This window comes from Dioscorea cayenensis, chromosome 12, assembly GCF_009730915.1.
Source record: "Dioscorea cayenensis subsp. rotundata cultivar TDr96_F1 chromosome 12, TDr96_F1_v2_PseudoChromosome.rev07_lg8_w22 25.fasta, whole genome shotgun sequence".
NCBI lineage: Eukaryota > Viridiplantae > Streptophyta > Magnoliopsida > Dioscoreales > Dioscoreaceae > Dioscorea > Dioscorea cayenensis.
In genome coordinates this window covers 493592-515802 of record NC_052482.1, presented here as the reverse complement: position 1 = coordinate 515802, position 22211 = coordinate 493592, and the positions used below count along the sequence as shown (strand labels likewise).

Here is a 22211-nt window from a genome sequence, read left to right as displayed (position 1 = left end):
TCATATATATATATATATATATATATATTATGTAAACATTAAATAATAATTTATGCTGTTGTGTATATAAAGAATACAAAAGATATTTCATCAGGATTTATATGAGGATATATAGAACAAAAAAAACTAGTGAAAAATTACGTAAGGGCGGTGGAAAGAGACACGCATTGCTTGATAGAAGACAAAACAATGGCTCAGTATTTAAATGAATACATCATTCAGTGATCATTCATGATTTGAAGAGTCATAATTACATTCTTTGAATCCTGTTACATTTTAGTTCTTCATGAAATTCACATTCATGGACTTCATAATCACTGTGTTCTCTTCAAGAAATCAATCAAATTCTCATTTCTAAATCAACAGTGTTCGACACATGAGTTTGAACTTCATAAATCAAATGAATTTCTGCAGAGAATCAGTTGAATTCACCAACTTATATCATGGTATAGTTTCTGATTGAATTCAGCAATTTATCATTAGAAGTCTGCATGAATACCACTGTCAATATAAAAGTATCGGTTCCGACACATTGATACTGATTGAAAGAAACAAAGGTATATACCGAAAGATAAACCTTGATGTGTTGATGTAACCAAACCCGGCCTGCAGTCGTCTTGTGACAATGACATTGAGTAATCGCTTAGTTAATCAGTAAAAACCAAGAAATCGACATGTTTCATGCATTTGGACTATATCTGTTGTTTGTGTTATGGTAGGACATTTTTCGCAAGCTTAAGAACATAGCACAAAAGGCAAATTTGATTTCAATTCTAATACCTAAGTTAAAAGCTAAAGTACAAATGGAGGAAATTTAAATGTTATCATTTAATCTCCATACTGAAATTTCCATGCAGAAATGAAATACAATGGAGTACCTTTCCATCCCACAGTCAACGATTTCCCGTTCTTATCGAGTGTGCATGAGCTCGAATGCGCAAACTTCTTAAGAAGAAGACTAGCTTGATAAGATGCCCACTCATTCAAGTCAACTTCCACAAGTCCAAACCGCGCAAAATACACCCTCCAAATGCTTATACTGACATGTCTTATTAGTCTCTCACTGCCCTCCGTCGCAATTATGCTCCGCATTCCTTCTGCAAAGAAGTATCCCTCTAGAAAAGTTCTATTTGAATCACTTCTATCAAGATAACAATTGACATAATCAAAGTAGGCACTGTAAAAGAACAATGCTTCGGTGAAACGAGTGATGAAAGACGGTGAATTATGATTAGCCTCTAAATCAACGATCATCATTATAATCGGTTTGAGTTTCCTCATGACTCTAATGAGGTTCTCCAAACTGTTAGGCCTAACAATCATGCTATTCATATCAAGTGAACTATAAACAGCCAATGCTTCATCAGGCTCGATTTCAAACATATCTTCTCTGAGATCTTTCATGTCTGAAACAGCTACAACACGGAAATCAAATGGTAAAGACAAGGTTTCAGCGAAACTCACCAATCTCTGTCCAGTGAGTAATACAGGCTCTTCTGATGCTCCAACTCCAGTGATCCTCAAGTAATCAACAGGGCATGAAGATCTTGTTGCCAGAGCTTGCATCAAAATAGTACATTGGAAGCCATGCTTGATAGACAAATTAACAAGATGAATTCTCTTCATCGTCGCAACATTGTCCAGAATTGTTTGAATTGAAGTAAACTGAATGACTTGCGAGAATGGTAGTGTTTTCTGAGCAATCAGATGTATTGGATGACTAGTTAACATTTCTTTCGCAACATCCTCTGCCGGTAGACCCTTGTCCCTTGGTCTCTTTGCTGATAGCCTCCTAGTTTCTCTATCGATTCTTTCTTGCAATGCGTCGGAGAAGTAGTAAACAAGTCTTTGAACTGGATGGCCGCAATGAGAGGAGAAAGTTTCACATTGTCTAAGCAAATTGCTCGCTCTATCATATTGTCGATTGCTTACCTTCTCAGCAGCAGCAAGTAATAAGCTTGCAAGCTCAACATTCTGGATTTCCTCATTATTGAAGCCCGACAAAGATAAGCCTAAAGGGTTTCTAAGCATGGAATTATTACCTTCAGTTGGGGAAGATAACTCGATATAACGAGCAGCAGCAAATCTAACAATCTCTTCAGTAGAAAACCGCGTTTCTCCATCCAATGAATTTGAATCAAATCCCACAATCTCTCCATTCAGATTTCCGACTTGCAAGCGATTATGACACGGTTTATAACTATTCAGAATCTCCAGTGAGGAAAGGACTCCAGTGCATGACTTCTTTTTTGGCAAAACAAACTCAGTGATGTCTTGAACAATGGGATTTTCTAGATTGGGTTCAAACACCATTAATGGTGTTTGAGGTGCAATGAACTCTGGAATGGATTCTGTCACACTAGATGGCAAGATAGTACCTTTATCAGTTTGAGATTCTTGGCTGAAGCTATAAATGGACCAGAAATCATCGACGATGTTTCCCACATCTTCAGTTGTGAAAAATTGGGTCTGCTTCACACTACACTCATCTTCAAATCCTTCTTGTGCTCCATTAGGATTAAACCCCTCAATGGAGAACATTGAATGCAACAATCTTAGCAAGCCAAGAAAAAACCAAAAGCTATGTTGCAGTTCTTAGCTACCAGAGAAGTTTGTCGACAACTATATAAACTGTGATTCGAACTGCCGAATGGCAAGAACACAACAAGAAAATAAGACAAAGAACTGAAGTAGTTCTATAACCAAATCATTCACAATCTAAAATGCATATAAAACAAAGAAAGAGCTTTTTTTTACCTTGAAATGCAGACAAAGAAAGCAACTTTGGCCTGCAGAAGAGAAGAAAGGATTATAAAAACAGAAGCAATCGAAGTAAAATGAATCTGAAAAGCATCAATTTGTACTCCAAAAAAAAAACCAATTTTCATAAAATGAAGAAAAACAGATGGATTGATTCTTCCCAAAACCCTAAAAAAAAATTAAAAGCCTTAATCTGAGAATCTCCCTTTGGTTCCCGAGGTCCTTTGATCTAGAAACAAAACACTGAAACAAAAAAGATGAGTGCTTTCAATACTTTGACAAATGGAAATTCCAGCACAAACATGTAAAACAAATGGATTGAGAATAAAAAAGATGGAAACTTTTTGAAGTCACTTACCAGGAAGAAGACAATCTGCAATCCTGGAAAACATTTTAAACCACATCATTCAAAAATTCTTCATAAAATTCTCATCAAAATTTTTTTTTTCTTCTTAGAATTATATCTATATATTCATTTTGGCCAAGTGAAGGAAAAACAAAAATGTTAGCCAACACTTGTTTAGTGGTATTATTCACATAGATAGATCAAAGCATTGTAAAAAACTTAATTTCTTTTTTTTTAAAAAAAACAGTGTTAACTGTGAGTTTATTAATTTTTTTTTTATCCGAAGGGTTAGTTATATTCTCATCCCTCCAAATTTATATTAGAAAAAAATTTACTCTCCTGTGTTTGTTTTTCCCACTTCTGGTGGGTCGACTGTTGACACCTTTTTATTAATGCATGTGGTTTATTCATTTTTTTTAAAAAAAAAAAATTAATTTTATAAATTTATAGTCATTAGTCATGATATATATCATCTTAAATATACGTAATAATTTATTACTGTATCATGTTTTAACTCGTATCATAATAAATTATTAGTGAGTCATTAAACCGTTATAATTGATATAATCTTATTTCTTTTACTAGGTTATTTGCTTTGTAAATAAAATTAAAAAAACTTTTATTATAATAAGAAAACATTGACCAGGTTTGGTTGCTGTTAAAATATTTTTTTTAATATATTAAATCAAATTAAATATTTCTTTTTTCAAAGACCGAAATATATTTGGATAATTAAAGACTATAGACCGTAGTGTCAACTATTTTATTGTACTTACTCTCCGATCTAATTTATTATTATTTATTATTTTTTAAATATAATTTGTTTTAAAAATTATGACTTCTTTTTTTATATAAAAAATCAATTAATGCAATGGAAAACATGACCGCATGGTTTATTATTTGATGAATTTATTTATTTATTTATTATTTATATATATATGGATCAACCACATTAATAAAAATAAAAAATTTAATAAAATTTGATTAAAAAACAAACAAAATAATCCATTAAAAATGGAAACTAATAATTAATGGACTGGACACTAATAATACAACAAAGAAATTTGATAAATTTATATAATAATTTATTATCTTTCAAAAATGTAGATTTTTTTTTTTTTGCCATTAATATATTTTTTCTCTTGCAAAAAATTAAAAATGTCAACTTTTCCCCAAAATTAATATGAGCACCATCCAATAAAATGTTGCCACGTAGACCATTTGAATGGGAAATACGTCATGATTTTTCAAAATTATTTATATTTCCAAATAAATATAACCCTCATTTCGTTCTCTTTACTTCTTCTACGATTTTTTGTTTGAATTTCTCCAATTATTCTTTTTCCGGCGAACTCCGGCGAACTCCGGCGGCGGGGAGAGATGGCGGACGAGAGGTATAACAGGAAGAACCCGGCGGTGAAGAGAATACTACAGGAGGTGAAGGAGATGCAGTCGAATCCATCCGATGATTTCATGAGCCTTCCACTTGAGGTGAAACCCTAACCCTAATCTGTTGTTCATTTTCCCTTATCTTTCTTAAAGCTCTTCTTGTTTTTCTTTTGATTTCTTGGAGTTGATTGAGGATTTCAATTGGAGATTTCTACTTTTTGATTGTTTGTGGATTTCTTTTTTTAATTTGATGTGAAAATTATTGGTTGGATTTGTTGTTATATTATGTTGATTTTGTTGATTGATGCTCGCATTCATTGGGAAAAAAATGTGTTTTTTTTTTAAATTTATTTTTGAATTAATGTGATTTGGAGATTTAGGGTGCTTTGAGAATGAATTTTGGGATGTTGAGAGTGTGAGAATGGAGAATGATTTGGATGTACTTTGTTTGAGATGTAACTCAAACCCTTGAGCACCAAGAACCCTAATTGAGGATTTATTGCAGATCCATTGACCTCGGTGTAGATGTTGTTTTTGGCTTTTAGATCATTCATTCTCGATTAAATATTGAGTTTAATCTACCAATTGGATACAATGAGCTGTTTTGGGAATTTCAATTTGTTGTGAAAATGAGTTGAGATTTTTATTTCATTCTCTTGTGGTTTGATATGTTTTCCATTTTATGGAGATTGCAATACTGAATATTGTGAAATTTCAAAATTGGCTACTGAATTTCTTCTGAATCATGTGGGTTATGAGAATTTCTATGTATGGTTTGTATTGAATGTCTCATGCTGTTTTAGGAGAACATATTTGAGTGGCAATTTGCAATCTGCGGGCCGCGGGATTCAGAGTTTGAGGGTGGCATTTATCATGGGAGGATTCAACTGCCGGCCGAGTATCCATTCAAGCCCCCGGCATTCATGTTACTGACTGTAATTATCTATTCCTATCTTTCTCTCTATCTCTTTTGTTTCCTTTACAGTTTTTATCAGTTTTAGGGTTCTCTTTTGCCACTTCTAACTGTTGATAATCTGCAATGCCATGTCCTGGCATAATCAAAATTGCTAGTTTTGCATGCTAATCATCAAATGGGAACTTAATACCATTTTGTGGTTTAGTAATTTTGTAGTGTGCCGTTTAACTACATCAAATGGGAACTCAATACCATTTTGTGGTTTAGTAATTGTGTAGTGTGCCGTTTAACTAATTTGGTTTTTTCTTTGATGCAATGGTGTAGCCAAATGGTCGTTTTGAAACTCAGACAAAGATATGCTTGAGCATATCAAATTATCACCCTGAGCATTGGCAGCCCTCTTGGAGTGGTATGTTATCTATTTATGTTACTTTCTTATTGTAAATTTTGTTTATATGATACTTTTTTATCTTGCTGCTTGTAATACCTTCGCTTTTAAGCTTTGTGTGCCTTACCTTGTGTTGCATTCAGTCTCCAGAGTTAGTTTAACATCTGATTGGTTATTATCATTGGCTTGCTATTTTCAATGGAAGCCTGCGTTCAATTAAGATATAGATATTATGGTATAGTACATCTTGAGTAGATAAGCTATTCGCTTGAGCACCAATATTCTTAGTGTGCTCTCATTCTCTGGTTAGCATGCTATATGAGCATGGTGCTACAGCAATAATTCTTTTTTTTTTTTTTTAAATCAGAAGCATTATTTGGTATTCTCTTAGCGATGATTTGACCAACAAAAAGGACATTAAAGTTACCTACTATAGTAAATGCTGCCAAGTTCCTTGACAAGTCAATACCATTCTAGAAGAGATCTCAAGTCTCAATAAGTCATCAGTATGGCCTTGACAAGTCAATACCATTCTAAAAGAGATCTCAAGTCTTAATAAGTCATCAGCATGGACAAGATATGTTAGACATGCAATTTTTTGCCTTATGTGACTGGTGTCTTGCGTGGCTAAAGCTCAGCAAGATCAGGGAAACATCTTGTGGTTTTAATGCTGTTAAATTATCTAACTTCTGAAAATTTTAACTTAGTATGTTTGTTATAACTGCTTGGTTTTTGCATAACTTGTAATGAAGTTATGCAGTATCTGAAATATTTCAGTGTATATGTGTGAATTATATGTTTCTCGAGATTCAGTTTGTAACTGAAATGAGCTCCTTCTGTCAACCAGTTCGAACAGCTTTGGTAGCCCTGATTGCTTTCATGCCAACCAACCCTGATGGGGCATTGGGGTCTCTGGATTACAACAAGGAAGAAAGGCGCAAACTCGCTATCAAGTCACGTGAAGTCATCCCCAAATATGGCAGCTCAGAGCGGCAAAATTTAATCGATGAAGTAAACCCTCACAGTCCATCGTACTGAAATTCTTAAAACAGCTTTAAATATCTGAATCTCTATGACCTTTGGTATTTTAATGACAGATCCACAGATACATGCTCGGCAAGGCTCCTCCTGTGCCTGACATTCTCCCTACACCAGCAACCGATGATACAACAAGTGCGGAGGCAAATACTGCTCCTAATTCTGTTACGGAAAATGCTAGTCTGGACGTGGCGACTGCTCCCATACAGGAGCCCCCGAATCCAGAAAACGAGCCAATGATGGTGGAAGATGTTCATGAAGTCCAAGTGAATGCAGCTGCCGGTCCTCTTCAAGTTGGCTTCCGGGCAAGAGTGAGTTTATCAAGGAGAGCACCTGCTTCCCAGACGATTGAACAACCTCAGAGGCCTGTTACTAGAGCTCAGAAGCCCTCAGACGACCGCCTATTTACTCTGGCTGCTATCGGTCTGACCATTGCCATTTCCATTCTCATATTGAAGAAGTTTCTCAAATCATATGGCATCTTCCTTATGTAATGTGCAATACTCAATGTGAGGAAGATCAAGACTAGGAGCCATATATATATATATATATATAAACATTTATACATATGTATGTAAATGATTGTCTATATTCTTCTCCAATGATATCTCTTTCTCTTTGTTCATGTTTGTTAATGTGTTACAGGGCGAGCATAAACACATTAATGAGAAGATTAATTGAGATAAATGGTGATCAGCTTTGTGAGAGACAAAGGGTCATGTGCAAAGTTGGCAGAACATTGCCAAAAAAGAAACATAAACTGGTGGAGTGGTTTGCATATTTTTAAGCTTTGGATGGATATGGCCCTCGCCTATTGTTGTCTAGTCCTCTGTTTTCAATAAGTGAAAAAGATATATTGTTGTCTAGTCCTCTGTTTCAATAAGTGAAAAAGATAGAAAGCTACTACTCTTGTCCTCTCATGAATCATGCCTTCCTCTATTAATATGCACTCTTTTGATTCCTATCCATTTCATCCTCTCTCTCTCTCTCTAAGTGTGTTTCATGTGAGTGGAAAGCAGAGGAAGAGATAAAAAGGAGGATAGCATATAGAGAAAGAAAAGAGTACAATGGAAAGTCCTACAAGTGCAAAAGAAAGGATGATAGAAGCTCCATCATCAAAGAGAAGGTAGTGTTCATAAGTGAGTCTAGAGAAAATAATTTTTTATAGAAATCTTTTTTCATGTGTTCTTTTATTTCTTTTTTGTTGTGATCTTATTACAGGAAGGTTGTTCAGAAGGTTGTTGTCACAGTAAGGGTTGAAACTAAAGCAGGGAAACAGAAGAGTGAAGGTCCACCTTCTGATTTTTGGTCTTGGAGAAAGTATGGACAAAAACCCATTAAAGGCTCTCCTTATCCAAGGTCCCTTCTTTTTCAGTTTTAGTCTCTAGTTTTTCCTCTGTTTTTGTGCTCTCTTTTTCTGTTTTCTATCTATCTATTTGTTCTCTGTATACAGGGGATATTATAGATGTAGCACTTCAAAGGGATGTTCAGCAAAGAAACAAGTAGAGAAGTGCAAGACTGATGCATCAATGCTTATAATCACTTATACATCAAATCACAATCATCCAGGGCCTGACCTTCTATCAATCCAACCACAAACAAAAGTGAATTCCAAATGTAAAGAAGAAGAAGATGATGAAGAAGAAGAAGAAGAAGAAATAGTGAAGAATGAGAAGAAAAGTACAGAGGAAAATGACTTCTTTGATGAACTTGAGGAGTTGCCAATTTGCTCATCTTTGAGGAGTAGTTTCTTTGATGATAAAAGCCTTTTGCAACTTTCCTAGACTAGTAGTAGTACTACTACTGTACTAGAACTAACAGAAGGCTAGAAGATGTTCATAGATAACACTAGTGCTTTACTTCTTCAATCTCTTTATGTTTCTCTCTCTAGTTTCTTTGTAGTGCATAAGGACAAATTGCCAGCAACCACAGAAGGCTAAAAAGATCTATAATGGTGGCTAGTTGTATTAAAAGCACTAAGACAGAGCATGAGTTCTGTGATGTCGCTACTCTTTTAGTGTGACTCTCTCTCTCTCTCTCTCTTTCAAAAGTGCAACTTGATAATTGAATGGATGTAGTGAACTAATCAATCCAAGGAAGTGAATGGAGGAATATATATGATTCAGTTTGGAAAGGCTGTTCTTTTTTGTTGCATAGTGTTTGTGGAACAGTTCATAACCCCACTCACTATCTTTACAAAAGAAACTCAACTAACAACCACCACATCATGTAAATCACAGTTGTGACAAAAAAAGAGACATGGTTGACAGTTAAAAGTAGAGTGCATACTGCAAAATTCCAACAAAACATTTAAAGCTCTAACTCAAGTATTATAGCATGACAAATAACAAAGAAGACATACTAATCTATGGTAGTCATTAAGTAAGAATTATCAGTATAAAATGGAAAATAATACCAATCAGTGAGATGTTGAAGTGTGTACTGATCAGAAGGCAGTAGTGGTTGATGTGCTTTGAGGGGATTCAATGACAGCATCAAGCAAGACACATTTCATTGTTTCTTTGATGTTTCATGAAGGAACTCCTTTCAGTGTCTTTATTTGTCTTTTCCAGACTTTGCCCAGTGTTGTGGCTAAGTAGCCATTTAGACTAACCTTGTGATGTAACATCTCTTTGGTCTGTTTGAGCAAATGTAAAATAAAAGTTCAATGCTAGTCTTAGCTCAAAAATTTTTACTTGATATACAACAGACTTTGAAGACAAATAACATAATATAATGATAATTTGTAGGTATGTATATCCACAAGGGAGGGAATTCAACTTCTACTGGGGGAGTAAATGATGAAGAAAATGAAAAGGTTACATTATATATATATATATATATACAGAGGTGACATACAAAGGTGATAATCAGAAGTAATTACCATAACATCTGAATTTGCAACTTGCAAACTGATAATAGGTTTCTGAATCATTTTTCCGGAGTAGAACAAACTATACCGCTTGCCTGCATCGAAATGCCATGAAGAGATCGTTATACGAGCAAACGATCAATAGAAGGAAGTTTTTCAGCCAGCTGTGGTAAAAGCTGAAAGTATAGTGCCTTTGTTTTCAGTACTTACAAATGAAAACACCAAAACTGATGTTGGATGGCCACACAAAATTGACAACAGAAACTAGTAATTTGTCAGTTGATGGCCACCACAACAAACATAATGCTTATGCTTAAATACTAAATAGATAGATGTAGGTAGTTGACAAAAGAATTTTTTAAGTAATTATGAAGCATGCAAACTCTTAGAATTTATAGAGCAAACCTTAATTTACCAGAGAAACAAAGGATGAATTGATGTTCTAAGAAACATAGTAGCAACTCATAGAAACTATATACATGCTGGAATGGCTGCATAACAACATTCCCAAGCTGAGCCTAAAACCAAGAAGCTCATCTGAAACCTAAGAATCGAAGACAATGAGCACTAGCAATAGGCAAAAATCATACTCAAATATCATATGAGATAAATAATCAAAATTGTAACTTTTAACATCGAATCAAAACAAAGTCTGAACTTTATGCAATCTAAATTACAGAAAATTCACGTTAAAAATCCACTCACAAAACCATCAAAATCCAAACACTATTCAAATCGATCAAGCAATAAAAACTACAGGAAAAAAGTGGAAATCAAATCATTTGGCAGATGGAAAAACCACTAAATAACAAATCCAATCCACAGAAAACAACCCAAAAAGGTTTCCCGAAGAGAGAAGCAAGGAGTACCAAAAATTACTTCAATGAAAAGCAGGAAGATGGATCAGAAATCAATCGTTGGACGGACCGAAGGGCTTCAGGGAGATTGCCGGCGAACCGTTTCAGCGCCGCCGGGGTGGCCGGTGGCAGCCGGCGGCGAGGATGGCGGATTTCGCCATTAAAGAGCAGAGCAAAGCAAAGCAAAGCAAAGCTATTTAACATTGAAAATTAAAATTCAAAGTAAATAATTCTTGGTTTTTTATTAACGTTATTGACAAATTTCCGGAAAATTATTTTTTTTCCTTTTTTTTAAAAAAGAAGAAAGACAACCTCAAATGTTTTAAAAGAATATATATATATATATATATATATATATATTATTAGAGCACAAATGAGGTTTTTTTAAATTAGTTAAATTAATTTTGAAATGAACTGCATTCAGTCAAAAGAGAAATTAGACAATTCTATTTACATTTGGTCCAGTTAGATTGTTCTTCTTAAAGAAAACCATTAAAAAATCAGAACAATTAGTGTCTTTCTTTTTAATACATAATTAAATATTAATGGGATGAAAATAAATTTGTAACCAAATTAAAAAAATCAAAAATAGAAACAATAAAATCCACCTTTTGCTTTTTTTAGTTTGTTTGTTTGTTTGTTTGGAGTTATCAAACTTTTGAGATTTAATTAATTACTTATCTCAACAGTGTTTATCAATATTAATATTGTGAAAATAATACAAGAGGGATATGCATATCTGAAGCTTTTTCAACCTTTAAACTTTGCATTAAAATTGAGTGAATGTATATTTACTGCAAAGCTGCTGCTGCTGCTGCTGCTATTTTACTAATATCAGTAAAAAAAAAGATAAATGTCAGCATTATATATACATTGAGAGAATGAAACAAATTCTATTAAAAATTCTATTAAAAACCTTAATGAATTCCTTATCCTATCTATATTCATGTCAGCTTTTGACCAGTCTGTTCAAGATTCAGCTCTTGTTTTCAGAATTCACATCAAAGCCTCAAAGAGTTTGTTCTATGATCAGATGCTGCAGAAATAACAACACAAAGACAAGCAAACAAATGAGCAATTTAAGTCCAAAACATAAACAAAAATTAAAGATGATTTCAACACTGTTAAATGACACTTAAAAGTTTTCACTTCATTCTATGCCAACTACAACAACAGAAGAATTTGAAAAACTGATCATTATACCATTCAAAATTCTAATTACAGTGTCTATACTAAAGATGTCTGTTTAAAAAATAGTATCATAGTACAAAGTATAAACATCCATACAAACTAGATGCACCAGTCATTTTGTGACTTTTGTCAATGAGATTAAGGTACAATAAAAATGCGACTAGATAAAAACAGGTGAAAATAAATCAAAGAGATGAAATATTTTCAAGCACTATAACCTGGCTCTGGCAGCAAAAGTTTCATCCTTCACATGATATAAAGACATATTTAATCATATATGATGGACTCTGCAGTTTTTCTAAAATGCATCATGTTCAGAGCAGAACAGGGATAATTAGAGAATAGAGTCAAAAGTAAAAAAATAAACATGTTCCTTTTGTTTTAATTCATGAAGTTCATTAAAAGAAATGACACCATCAGGGGCTCTGCCGCATTAAATAATATAATTGATACTGCCTCAAAGTTTCAAACTGATAAAATAATGTCATTAAGTGTGCAGCATTACCTACCGGAAAATAAGTCAGGTCACGTTGGACTGAAGAATCAACATGATGTTCCTGTCTGAGGAATTTTTTGGACAGCTCTATAGCATCGTAGGCTACAAAGGGGAAGATTTGTTTTGGAATCTCGGTATTTGTAAGCATTAGTACATGAAGGACCAGCACATTTTTCTCGTGGCAGAGGATAACTGTCAAGAGCAAGCACCATGAGATCAAGAGATAAGGGGGAAGTTAGTCAATTATGATTAACCAGATGACAGCATAGACTACCAAAACAAATCATTCAAAATATGCTCATGGTGAGCAGGCAAAAAAAAATGATGTGCATCTATTTCTAGAAATCATGGAAATTAAGGTGTAACCTGCATGGTTTGGATTCAAATATATTTGGCAAGCCAACATCATCCGCAAATGTAACAGTAGTTCCAGTTGGTCCAATGGCCCATCTAATTGTGCTAGGAGCCAATGGCAGCATACTAGAAGCTTCCTCCTAATTCAAATAACAAATAAAAAGATCAGTAGGTACCAACTTAAAGTACAAACTGACTGGCATAACAAATGATTATAAATTTGGCATTTGCCTGCATCTCCTTAAGCTTTTCTTCCTCTTTTTTCTTCTTGTTTGGATCCTTCCCCAAGATCTTATTAATTACTGCAGCCTGCATGTTAAGAGTTTAAAAAAAGTGCCTCTGAATTCAGTAAGACGCCATGCAAGCTGAATTCATCAAAAATGACAAACCTCCAATTCTCTGTTGGCTTTCTCTACTTGCATCCTGCGTCTCTGAGCAGCTTCAGCTTTCTTTGCCTGAAGCTCAACTTCAGAAAGCTTTTCCTTTTGCTCTGTGATCAGCATACAAGATTAAAAAGACATAAAATACCACAGAGATCACAATGAACAAAAAGTAAAAAAGAAAAATCAACATGCCACAGCATTAATGAAGAATCAAGTTCTTACTTCTTCGGGGAGCAGGAGGCAGCCCATTTGGGAACTCAATCAAACTTTCGCCAGTATTTCCATCTTTACTTGATTGGAGAGCTCGCTGACGTGTGGTAAGAGCTCCTACCCTACCATCACCTACTGTATCAGCAGATCCTTCTCGTTTCATCTCCTTTGGATCCAGACTGGCATCAGACCCAGGTTCATCCTCTTCCACATAGGCAATATCACTGGATTCCTTCGCTGTTTTTCTCCGTCGTTCACCATCCTTAACTGACTGTGATACATATTCCTCATCAAAATCGTAACTACTAACCTTATTCTTGGATGATTCTGAAACTTTCTTTTTCTTTAATTTGTTCCCTTCATGTCCATAATCAACAGCATCAACTTTTACAATCTTGGAAGATTTCAGTCTCTCCAGATAACGGATCTCATCATCTTCATCACTATCATCAAATGTGTCCTCTACAGCCCGCCTCCTAGTAACCCTCTTGCTCTTACGGGTAGTAGGGTCAGAAGAGTTCGTGCTATGTACTTTATCCATTTGTGTTGATGATGAACTTTTTCCGACTAATTTAACCCTTGTATTTTCCTCTGTTCCATGAGGATGATGTTCTCCCAAATCCTTCCACTCTCTCCCTTGCATGCAATTACTTTGTTCAATGTGAAATTGACCATCATCTGAGTTGTCCTACATCAACGTCAATAATACATACGGTTAGAATAGTCCAAATAATGTAGTTTACTAATAACTAGCAAATTGACAGAGCACAATTGACTGTTGTTTATATTAAATTTGAATACCTTTCTAATTTTATCAATTCGAAAGTATCATTCAATAATATGAGCCAACATATTACCTGGAGCATATGCTTTTGTCCATGCCATGAGACATTCAAAGGATGTGAAGATTTTGTAAAAGCATTGTCTGTATTTGATTTTGTATGTGTAGACCCCAGAAGTCCACCAACTTTGAACTTTAACTTCCTTGGTTTATTTTCACCTGATCCACTTGAGCCACCAACTGAATGATCTAAAGAATAACCATCACCGTTCTTGGAGATAGAAGCCTCAGATACCATTGCCTGTAGTTCAAGTTTCTCTCTGGTGTTACTAGTGGATTTCCAATTAGCCGGAGCAAGGACACCTTCACTGCATCGCTTCAAATCAGACCCATTACGCCGTGGTTCATTATTTCCAGAATGACCAGCTCTCGTACTACCATTTCTGTAAAACCCACCAACATCTCCAGACCTCCCCTCACTCTTCTTGAACTTTTTTGATGAACCTGTGCCATTGATTTTATTAATTGAAATCATTCTTTGTGAAGAGTTGTTTAAACTAGGATCATCACCCAAGCTACTTTCAAGAGAAATCTTGCTTGCATCCTCAGAAGATGGAGCAGATAAATGAGGCAAGCACTTTGTACCCTCCAACAGTATCTGGTAATCTGAACGCCGTCCTCTTGAAGGAATACTCCTCCGTTTCTTCCCCACACTCGCACCACTGTGCTCAGAACCTCCAAAGGCTTCCATCAAAAAATATTCAACTCACACAACCAAAGAATCAAGAACCATCACGGTCATGTTTTCCTGTCTAAAATTTGGAACAAATATTAGAAAACCACTTATAAGAGACTGAAAGAAAATAAATAAATAAATAAACATGTACAAACAAAATCCTTAAAAATTTGCATACAACGAAAATTACAAAAATGATAAAGAAATGGAAAATCACACCATTAAAAGAAAAAAGACAACAAAAATACATCAAATTGTTCAACAACAAACCAATCTAGTTGGCATAGGCAGCTTTTTATGCCATATATAGACTCAAAAATCTAAAAGAATGAATTAGGACAAATCCTCAGAGATTTACTTACTTAACCCAGAGAAGAGCTGATTCCACCATCCAGGGACACTCAATGGCAATGCGCAAGAAGAAAAGTAGAGTATACAAAAGCACTGAAAATCTTCAACATATCAGTTGATATTTAATCTACTTAGTGACATCTTCTATGATCTTCTTTGACATCTCTTAATGTTTCATGGTGTAGCCTACATTATGACAGGGAATACTAAAATTTCCATGAATATTATTCCCATCGAAATGCGCATGTGCAGTGCATAAGATCGTGGGCAGTTCAAAACTTTCAAGTATTTAGTTGCATTTATTATATCTATGTTCATATCTAGTTGTCTACACCCATGACATCCCCAACTTCAGATCAGCCAATCAGCCATAGAAATTTATAGCTTTCCCAATACTTGTAAATTTGTTCTCTTCCCTCATAAAAATCCTAAACAGGTCACAGCACAAGTAACCACATTGCAACTACAATGGAAAAATATAAATCAAAAAACACATTATCCAAACATAAAAAAGATCAATCAATCAATCAATCAATCAATTCAAGAAAGAAATTAGTAGCCATGCATCTCCAAACAAATATTAGATAATTCTAAGAGCTTACTATTAGTTCAAATTCTCATCAGAAATCCACAAGCCTGCGATCCCAAAGAAACCAATACCCAAACACCAAACAAGAATCACCACAAACTCCATCAATGCCGATCAAAACAAAACCTCAATTCAATCAACATGAACAAAAAAAAACAACAAAAAAAAATCGAGAAATCTCCAGCGATGGAGAACTCGATTCGATTGAGAGATAAAAAATCTCACCAAGACAATGATCCCCGAAACTCTGAAACGCATCGACGGGCAAGAGAGAGGAAGAAAGAGGCGATCTTGGTATGAATGGAGAAGCAATAGTGGTTGGAAAGGCGAGAATGGGAATTCTAGGGTTAGGGTTAGGGTTAAAGAGGAGGGATTGGGCGGAGAACGTTGTGGGCTCGAGAAAGGTCTGCGTTTGAGTCCGAAACGGAGATGATGAGGTTTTTTCGTAATTTTCTCCATATTTGCTTTCTTTGCTTTCCATTCCTTTCCCTCCTCTCTTTCTCTCTCTCTCTCTCTCTTAACTGCTTTTTTTGGCTATGGGTTTTGTCTCATACATATATATATATATATATAAATATAATATAAATAGTAATTTAATTATTATTTATTTTAATTTTAGTTAAAGATTTTTTTTTTTTGACTTTATTATTATTATTATTATTATTATTATTATTATTTGGTAAATTCCATTTGAAAACTATTAATTATATCTACTGACTACTGGATAGTGGATACTAATAAGTAAACTTTTTTTACTAAAAAAAAAAAAAGTAAACTTTTGATAGTTTCTTTGATTAATCCACAGTGTTGTAGTGATCTATCATATTCTATAAGTTTAAATCCTAATTTTTAGCAATAATTTTTTTTTTTTCCATCAGCACATGTAAAGTGTGGCTTTAATCACAATTTTTTTTTAATGAATACGAATAAACCACATGTCCAAGACAAGCACAAGTATAAAACGCCACCAGAAACTCAACAACACGAATGCTCTCACTCTGTGAGAGCTGATATTTAAATCAGTCTTCTCAGCGAAATTCAAACACCTTATATAGAAAATCCAATGCCACTAGACTAAACAGTTACTGGCGTAATCACGAAATATAGTATTTTGAGTAAAAACAAATGCAAAATTGGTTGTCCGAGATGATATAATAAAGAACTCGCGCCAATTCTGCAGAAATGAATGCAGTATTTACAAATCTCGGCATTTCAAGTGGAGGAAGAAATTAATAAATTAATTATCTGCGAACATCATCACTGCTCTCAGAGCAGATATAAGAATTGACAAAATGGAAGCCCAACAACATGTCCAAGATTTCAATTTCATCCCAAAGTTCAACACAGTGAACATGAACATTGTTGAGCTACAAAAGTTTATATATTGCCAATTAAAAACATCAATTGCAATCAGATTCAGTGATGAGGAACTTAAGAACATCACAAATCACTCCCTTGTATATCTAAAAGAATGCACTAATACACATCCATAGGGACAAATCAAATCAAACTAAACAAGATAAAAGCATATTATATAGAGGGGAGACATCAAAAAAGTATCAAGTTTGAGTACTAATGCTCATCAGAAATGATCTTGCTGAAATCAATGCAGTTGAGAGCAATCTATCGGAGGTCATCATTGGTAGGAATCAAAGGCACGAAGAACAACCAAGAATATGGGATTTGCAGCATCTGTATAATGAATGATGTATATAAGCCAAACCTGCCTGAATGCCTGCCCAACAATGTTAGCCATCATCTTCAAGAACTTTTTTGTACCTGAATAGAGAACTCATGTGGAACTCGACAGAAACCTGCAAAGCACCCACATGGTGACCAATTGACCATTTAAATGTGTATTAATGTGGTAAGTGTTTAATTAATTGATGTTCCCATACATACATTGAGCTCAGGCTTCATTGAAGAGTCCAGAGAAGGGTCATCTTTTGCCTTCTTGGCAGTGGCAATTGCTGTTTAAATGTTGGCCATGGTTGCTTTCACATTAGCTTCAAAGACGGAGTTGGCATCAGACAACTTAAGTGACAAACAAGAAATTTGTTATCATTAACAAATGTGATTAGAATGCTTGGCTATTATAAATCGTTTATAACTACATCAGTTCAAAATTATAAAAAGACATTGCAAGAGGAGAAATTCAATGAACTAAAGAGCACATGAATAAACATCAACTGTTCTGGAAAAAAAAAACCACTACCTGCTCATTTGTAAAGAATAAACTCAATAAGCATTCATCAGAATGTATAGCATTCAACACAACAGTAATACCATATCAAGAGATATCAACAAGTCTAACAGTGTAACTACTACATACATGCCACTAGTAAATAACCAGTTTTAATTGAAGAAATACTAGTGAAATCACTAAATTGTGAACCTACCAGGAAATGTTTTATCTTTGGCAAATTCCTTTTAGTCCTTTACAGTGATATCTCCTTCAACAATAGCATGTCTCGTAAGAACAATCTCTTTCACAAGATTCCGGTATGTGAAGGGCCGGACGGCAGCTCTCAAAAACAACTCCGGCGGGACTCGGCTTCTCTTAGCCTTCATTCTGCCACCTTTATATCTTACATTCTCCCATTCTTCTCTACTTTCATCCAAATCAGCTGAACCTTTATATCCTGCATTCTCCTGTTCTGCTCTACTTTCCTCCAAATCCACACTCACACTGCTTCTATTTCCTACTTCATTTGCTCTCATATCTTGTTCTTGGTCCATTTGACTACTGTATAACTTTGTCGATATCTCCAAACTTTTCGTCACCAACTTCTCCATTTCTTGCGGACTCCTAATCGCCTTCTCCCACTGCTCATTCCAATACTCCGGATTCTCCTCAGGCTCTTCAGGATCCTTGGGCTCATCATCATCATCATCCACATTCTCTCCAACATCAATCACTTCATCACCATCACCATCCCCATCCCCATCCCCATCCTCCTCCTCAATCCAATCGGTAATCCGGTTCTCATCTCCATCACCCAAATCATCATCACTGTCATCAGGAGCATCACAACCAAGCTCCAACTCCTCCAACTTGGCCTTCCACTCCTTAGTCCAAGGATGCAAGAGCTCCATGGGATGATTCCCAAGCAAGAACTCCAAACATTTTGACTTCCTCTCATCACTTAACTTCTCGTAGGCATTTACAACATCATCTACATAAGACTTGGGGTTCACTCTCACAATCTTGCAAAGCCCTGCAAAGTAAGTACACAATTCAATCCTCCCATCCTCACGCTCCAGTTCAAAAAGGTACTGACTTTCGGTCTCGGGATCGAGCAGTGGTCCGAGAAGCTTGAAGAAATCCTCTTGTGGCTCAAAGCGGCACTGGTACATAGGACGCTTGACATAGATGATGTCCGGCCGGAACCAGGCGGCGCATTGGGTGACCATTGCGCGCGCTTTGTTCCCCATCCGCCCCATCAAGCTCCACTTATCTAGACGCTCCTTCCCGGCCTCGAGCACAACCTCGGCGACCAGCGTCCACTGCTGCCATGGCAGCTCAGAGGAGTTCCACTTAGGGTGCCGGACGAACACCCAGAAGTAGCGAAAGCCGACGTTTTTATCCATGGATTCAAGCCGCTCGGAGAACTCCGACGACATATCGAACTGCTCGATGAGCTCCCACTCCTCGTGGTCGCGGACCTCTCCAATGAGCGTGACACGCTCGTCGGAGAAGCGGCCGCGGATGGGAGGACCGATGACGACGCCGCGCCAAGAGTAAGGACCGTACTGGCCGTACTTGTACCAGTCGTAGGGGTGGCGAAGGCGAGGGTCGTCGGGGGCCATGAACCGGACCATGCGGTCGTAGCCGAGGCCGATCATCTGGAGCTCCTCGTCAGAGAACCGGTCGGGATTGTTGGCGTTGGGGCCGTACTTGCGGTAGAAGAGGTTTTGGGCGATGCGGCGGGATCGACGGCGGCCAGCGATTTTGGCTTGGCGGCGGATCTCGGCGTTGCCTTCCATGCGTCCGGCAGGGTTCTTCTTGCTCCGGCCGGCAGCGGCGATGAAAGGAGGGTGTTTGGGGAGGGGGAGGAAGGAGGGAGGGGAGGAGAAGGGATGGGGAGGGAGGGAAGCTCGGATTGATGGAGGATTTGAACGTAGGGTTTGGATTGTCCTCTTATTAGGGTTTGGGTACTTGGGATTGAAGGAGGAGATGAAGGGATTGGGGAGGAGATGGAGGAGATGAGACGCCATTGAAGAGCTTTGGAGCAGGAGATGAGATTCAGGGGTTTTGCCAGGGTTTTAGATAGGGATAAATAAAATGGGATTTTTATATATATAGATAATAATTTTTTTATATATTATAATTTTTTTATTTTAGCGGTTACATATACTCCATATTCTTTTTTAGTTGTCACATTTAACTAATTCATACAGATTAAAAAAAAATAGTTAAAATTAGTTGATTACCAATATTTTATATAAAAATCCATTATTTTTTTTAAAATTACCCCTATTTAAAACCCCACTAGTAGAGAATATAATTTAATGCTTAGTTGATTTTAATTTATTGAAAATTATAAAAAATTATTTAATGCTGCACAAAGTCTCTAATATGACAAGTAAAAAGGAACATAAAAATGACAACTAAAAAAGAACAAAAGAGTAATATATATATATATATATATATATATATATATATATATATATATATATATATATATATATATATATATATGACTTTTTTCGACAAATTATGTGTCAAGAATGTCACACGTAAGATGTTGAGCTCAACAACACCACGAGATAAATTTTAACACACCCCTTCAACTGAACAACCACCCTAGATAGAAGACCCAATATCAATATCAATAGAGTAGATAGTTATTAGTGCATATATATATACATTCTAAAGACCTTTCGATTTTGTGCACGCCCTAATTTAAAAAACACCAGAACAATCATTACAAACCAGGTACCATGATCGGGAACTATTAATGCGCCAATATATGACTATCTCTCTCATCCTTACTCTTCCTGACGTCCCTAGAAAATTTTTTATCATATACATATATATATATATATATATATATATAACCCAAACTTTGAAAAAAAATAAAAAAATTACCCAAATTCTTGTGCTTTCTAGTTCAAAGCCGTTTATATATTTAACATTATTTTGGTAAAAAAAAAAAAAAAACTTAGGAAACAAACAATATTCAAAATTTTCTTATTCTTTTTTATTTATTTAAGATGAATTTTCTGAGTGATGTAACTCTTCCCTTTGCCAAGAAGTTGGAAGGATTAACTCCTTTTCATGATACTAGTGATGTGATGTTACAATGTTTGGCTAGAGGGAGGATAAAGACTCTTTCCCTGCTAACCACCTTAGAACATTTTGTAAACCTATTTCCAAAAAATATACATAATTAATTAAATAAGTAAATTTAATAATTAATAAAATTTATTAATATTACTAAAATTTGTCATTAGTATTTCTAAAAATACAGTTGTGATGCTTAAAAGTCTAATTTTTATTGATATTGATTTTTTTTTTTTTAATAAATGTGGCAAACATATATCTAAGCATGCACACAGGCCACAAATTTGATACTTTAGATTCAGACTATAAATCTGCACCCATAACTTAGAACCCTTAATTACTATCGTATCCATGTATACTATCCTTTAGATTCAGACTATACTTTAGATATTGATTGGGTTTATACTATCCTTTGTATGTTTTCAATACTCATGTAATGGTCGTCCTTATGGTCGTTGAAGGTCTCAAATTAATTAGCTGGAGACACTGGAGAGTGTAAAAAAAATGAAAGCATTTCAATGCACAGTAATATGTGTTCCTTAGAGACCTGTATGGTGGGTGTGTGATGTTGCATCATCTTATTTAATTAAATGAATGTGTTTGCATATTTCCTTATTGCTAACATTCTTATATTCCTACATAGATTGCAATGCCTATAATATATGATATTCTGTCCTGCCGGATGTGTCCTTGGAGAAATAATTTGTTCTTTTATAGCAACAAGAGGTGTAGTTTAAAGTTGATACAACTTTATATTTTTATCAAGTGACAGGTTGTCACAGTTGAAAAGAAAATATCATATGCCCAAATGTAGTAACACTTTCTTGCTTGCTGAAATCAATTAAGATTGATGTGCTGCAATTTAGTAGTCCAAATTCAGGAAACTTTCATTCTTCTTGGCCAACCCTGCACAAGGGTAATGGTATGATGAATGTTTGTTTTAGAGTGTTGGTTGGGTAATGAATGGTGTAAGATGATGCAAAATCACATTAACCCCATTAGTGTGCTATCTGTGATCTATTTTGTGTATTCTTTCTCCATTATAAAATGTTGGTTTAGGAAGCAAAGATTGATAAAGGTACATAAAATTTTCATTTTGCCAGCATGACCTATAAATCTTTTGATAGTTGATGCACAGAGTTGATCTACTGAATTCCTATGAAAAAATTTCTATGCATATCCAAACACCATTATGTAGGAATTTTTTCCATAATAAATTCCACCGGAATCATATTTGAATTCTATGGAATAAAATTCCTATGGAAAA

The 22211-nt window shown here is 35.3% G+C and overlaps 5 protein-coding genes and 1 long non-coding RNA gene across 12 annotated transcripts; 2 read left to right on the top strand and 4 right to left on the bottom strand.

The window, feature by feature from the left end:
- Positions 1-224: 224 nt before the first annotated feature.
- Positions 225-3255, bottom strand: LOC120272960 (DELLA protein RGL1-like). 4 transcript variants are annotated; one of them, XM_039279592.1, is made up of 4 exons: positions 3119-3255; positions 2758-3003; positions 879-2643; positions 225-606 (listed from the first exon to the last, which is right to left on the bottom strand). In XM_039279592.1, the coding sequence occupies exons 3-4, from the start codon at positions 2539-2541 to the stop codon at positions 437-439; spliced, it is 1833 nt and encodes a 610-aa protein (XP_039135526.1). In that variant the 5' UTR covers positions 2542-2643; positions 2758-3003; positions 3119-3255; the 3' UTR covers positions 225-436. The 4 variants fall into 4 exon arrangements, with proteins under 4 accessions (XP_039135526.1, XP_039135528.1, XP_039135527.1 ...); XM_039279594.1 differs by having other exon boundaries at positions 2758-2789; XM_039279593.1 differs by having other exon boundaries at positions 879-2789.
- Positions 3256-4396: 1141 nt separating this feature from the next.
- LOC120273721 (ubiquitin-conjugating enzyme E2 32-like) lies at positions 4397-7462 on the top strand. Its single transcript, XM_039280426.1, has 5 exons — positions 4397-4597; positions 5299-5430; positions 5736-5820; positions 6647-6810; positions 6897-7462. Exons 1-5 carry the CDS (start codon positions 4487-4489, stop codon positions 7329-7331), a joined length of 927 nt encoding a protein of 308 aa, XP_039136360.1. The 5' UTR covers positions 4397-4486; the 3' UTR covers positions 7332-7462.
- Positions 7463-7800: 338 nt separating this feature from the next.
- On the top strand, positions 7801-8971 carry LOC120273722 (probable WRKY transcription factor 69). The gene is made up of 3 exons (XM_039280427.1): positions 7801-7963; positions 8059-8196; positions 8291-8971. Exons 1-3 carry the CDS (start codon positions 7905-7907, stop codon positions 8619-8621), a joined length of 528 nt encoding a protein of 175 aa, XP_039136361.1. The 5' UTR covers positions 7801-7904; the 3' UTR covers positions 8622-8971.
- LOC120273723 lies at positions 8850-10753 on the bottom strand. The gene is made up of 3 exons (XR_005540610.1): positions 10579-10753; positions 9722-9804; positions 8850-9475 (listed from the first exon to the last, which is right to left on the bottom strand). It is a non-coding gene; the product is annotated as an uncharacterized LOC120273723 (long non-coding RNA).
- Positions 10754-11306: 553 nt separating this feature from the next.
- Positions 11307-16152, bottom strand: LOC120273019 (dentin sialophosphoprotein-like). Of its 3 annotated transcripts, XM_039279655.1 has the most exons (9): positions 15883-16152; positions 14552-14793; positions 14058-14485; positions 13213-13888; positions 12997-13097; positions 12839-12916; positions 12620-12747; positions 12267-12445; positions 11307-11602 (listed from the first exon to the last, which is right to left on the bottom strand). In XM_039279655.1, exons 2-8 carry the CDS (start codon positions 14730-14732, stop codon positions 12301-12303), a joined length of 1737 nt encoding a protein of 578 aa, XP_039135589.1. In that variant the 5' UTR covers positions 14733-14793; positions 15883-16152; the 3' UTR covers positions 11307-11602; positions 12267-12300. The 3 variants fall into 3 exon arrangements, with proteins under 3 accessions (XP_039135589.1, XP_039135587.1, XP_039135588.1); XM_039279653.1 differs by having other exon boundaries at positions 14058-14793; XM_039279654.1 differs by having other exon boundaries at positions 14058-14789.
- Positions 16153-16976: 824 nt separating this feature from the next.
- On the bottom strand, positions 16977-19909 carry LOC120273055. 2 transcript variants are annotated; one of them, XM_039279691.1, is made up of 3 exons: positions 18057-19909; positions 17560-17691; positions 16977-17471 (listed from the first exon to the last, which is right to left on the bottom strand). In XM_039279691.1, exon 1 carries the CDS (start codon positions 19873-19875, stop codon positions 18088-18090), a length of 1788 nt encoding a protein of 595 aa, XP_039135625.1. In that variant the 5' UTR covers positions 19876-19909; the 3' UTR covers positions 16977-17471; positions 17560-17691; positions 18057-18087. The 2 variants fall into 2 exon arrangements, with proteins under 2 accessions (XP_039135625.1, XP_039135626.1); XM_039279692.1 differs by having other exon boundaries at positions 17560-17663.
- Between the last annotated feature and the right edge of the window lie 2302 nt (positions 19910-22211).

What these genes read in the sequence shown, in the direction of transcription:
- LOC120272960 (XM_039279592.1), bottom strand. Translation starts at nt 2,541, where the DNA reads ATGTTCTCCATTGAGGGGTTTAATCCTAATGGAGCACAAGAAGGATTT. An exon ending in GTTGACTGTGGGATGGAAAG is followed by an intron (nt 607 to 878) that starts GTACTCCATTGT and finishes AGACGACTGCAG; the next exon opens with GCCGGGTTTGGTTACATCAA.
- LOC120273721 (XM_039280426.1), top strand. Translation starts at nt 4,487, where the DNA reads ATGGCGGACGAGAGGTATAACAGGAAGAACCCGGCGGTGAAGAGAATA. An exon ending in TCATGAGCCTTCCACTTGAG is followed by an intron (nt 4,598 to 5,298) that starts GTGAAACCCTAA and finishes ATGCTGTTTTAG; the next exon opens with GAGAACATATTTGAGTGGCA. An exon ending in CGGCATTCATGTTACTGACT is followed by an intron (nt 5,431 to 5,735) that starts GTAATTATCTAT and finishes GCAATGGTGTAG; the next exon opens with CCAAATGGTCGTTTTGAAAC.
- LOC120273722 (XM_039280427.1), top strand. Translation starts at nt 7,905, where the DNA reads ATGGAAAGTCCTACAAGTGCAAAAGAAAGGATGATAGAAGCTCCATCA. An exon ending in GCTCCATCATCAAAGAGAAG is followed by an intron (nt 7,964 to 8,058) that starts GTAGTGTTCATA and finishes ATCTTATTACAG; the next exon opens with GAAGGTTGTTCAGAAGGTTG. An exon ending in AAAGGCTCTCCTTATCCAAG is followed by an intron (nt 8,197 to 8,290) that starts GTCCCTTCTTTT and finishes CTCTGTATACAG; the next exon opens with GGGATATTATAGATGTAGCA.
- LOC120273019 (XM_039279653.1), bottom strand. Translation starts at nt 14,732, where the DNA reads ATGGAAGCCTTTGGAGGTTCTGAGCACAGTGGTGCGAGTGTGGGGAAG. An exon ending in GCCTCCTGCTCCCCGAAGAA is followed by an intron (nt 13,098 to 13,212) that starts GTAAGAACTTGA and finishes TGCTGATCACAG; the next exon opens with AGCAAAAGGAAAAGCTTTCT. An exon ending in AAGCCAACAGAGAATTGGAG is followed by an intron (nt 12,917 to 12,996) that starts GTTTGTCATTTT and finishes CTTAACATGCAG; the next exon opens with GCTGCAGTAATTAATAAGAT.
- LOC120273055 (XM_039279691.1), bottom strand. Translation starts at nt 19,875, where the DNA reads ATGGCGTCTCATCTCCTCCATCTCCTCCCCAATCCCTTCATCTCCTCC.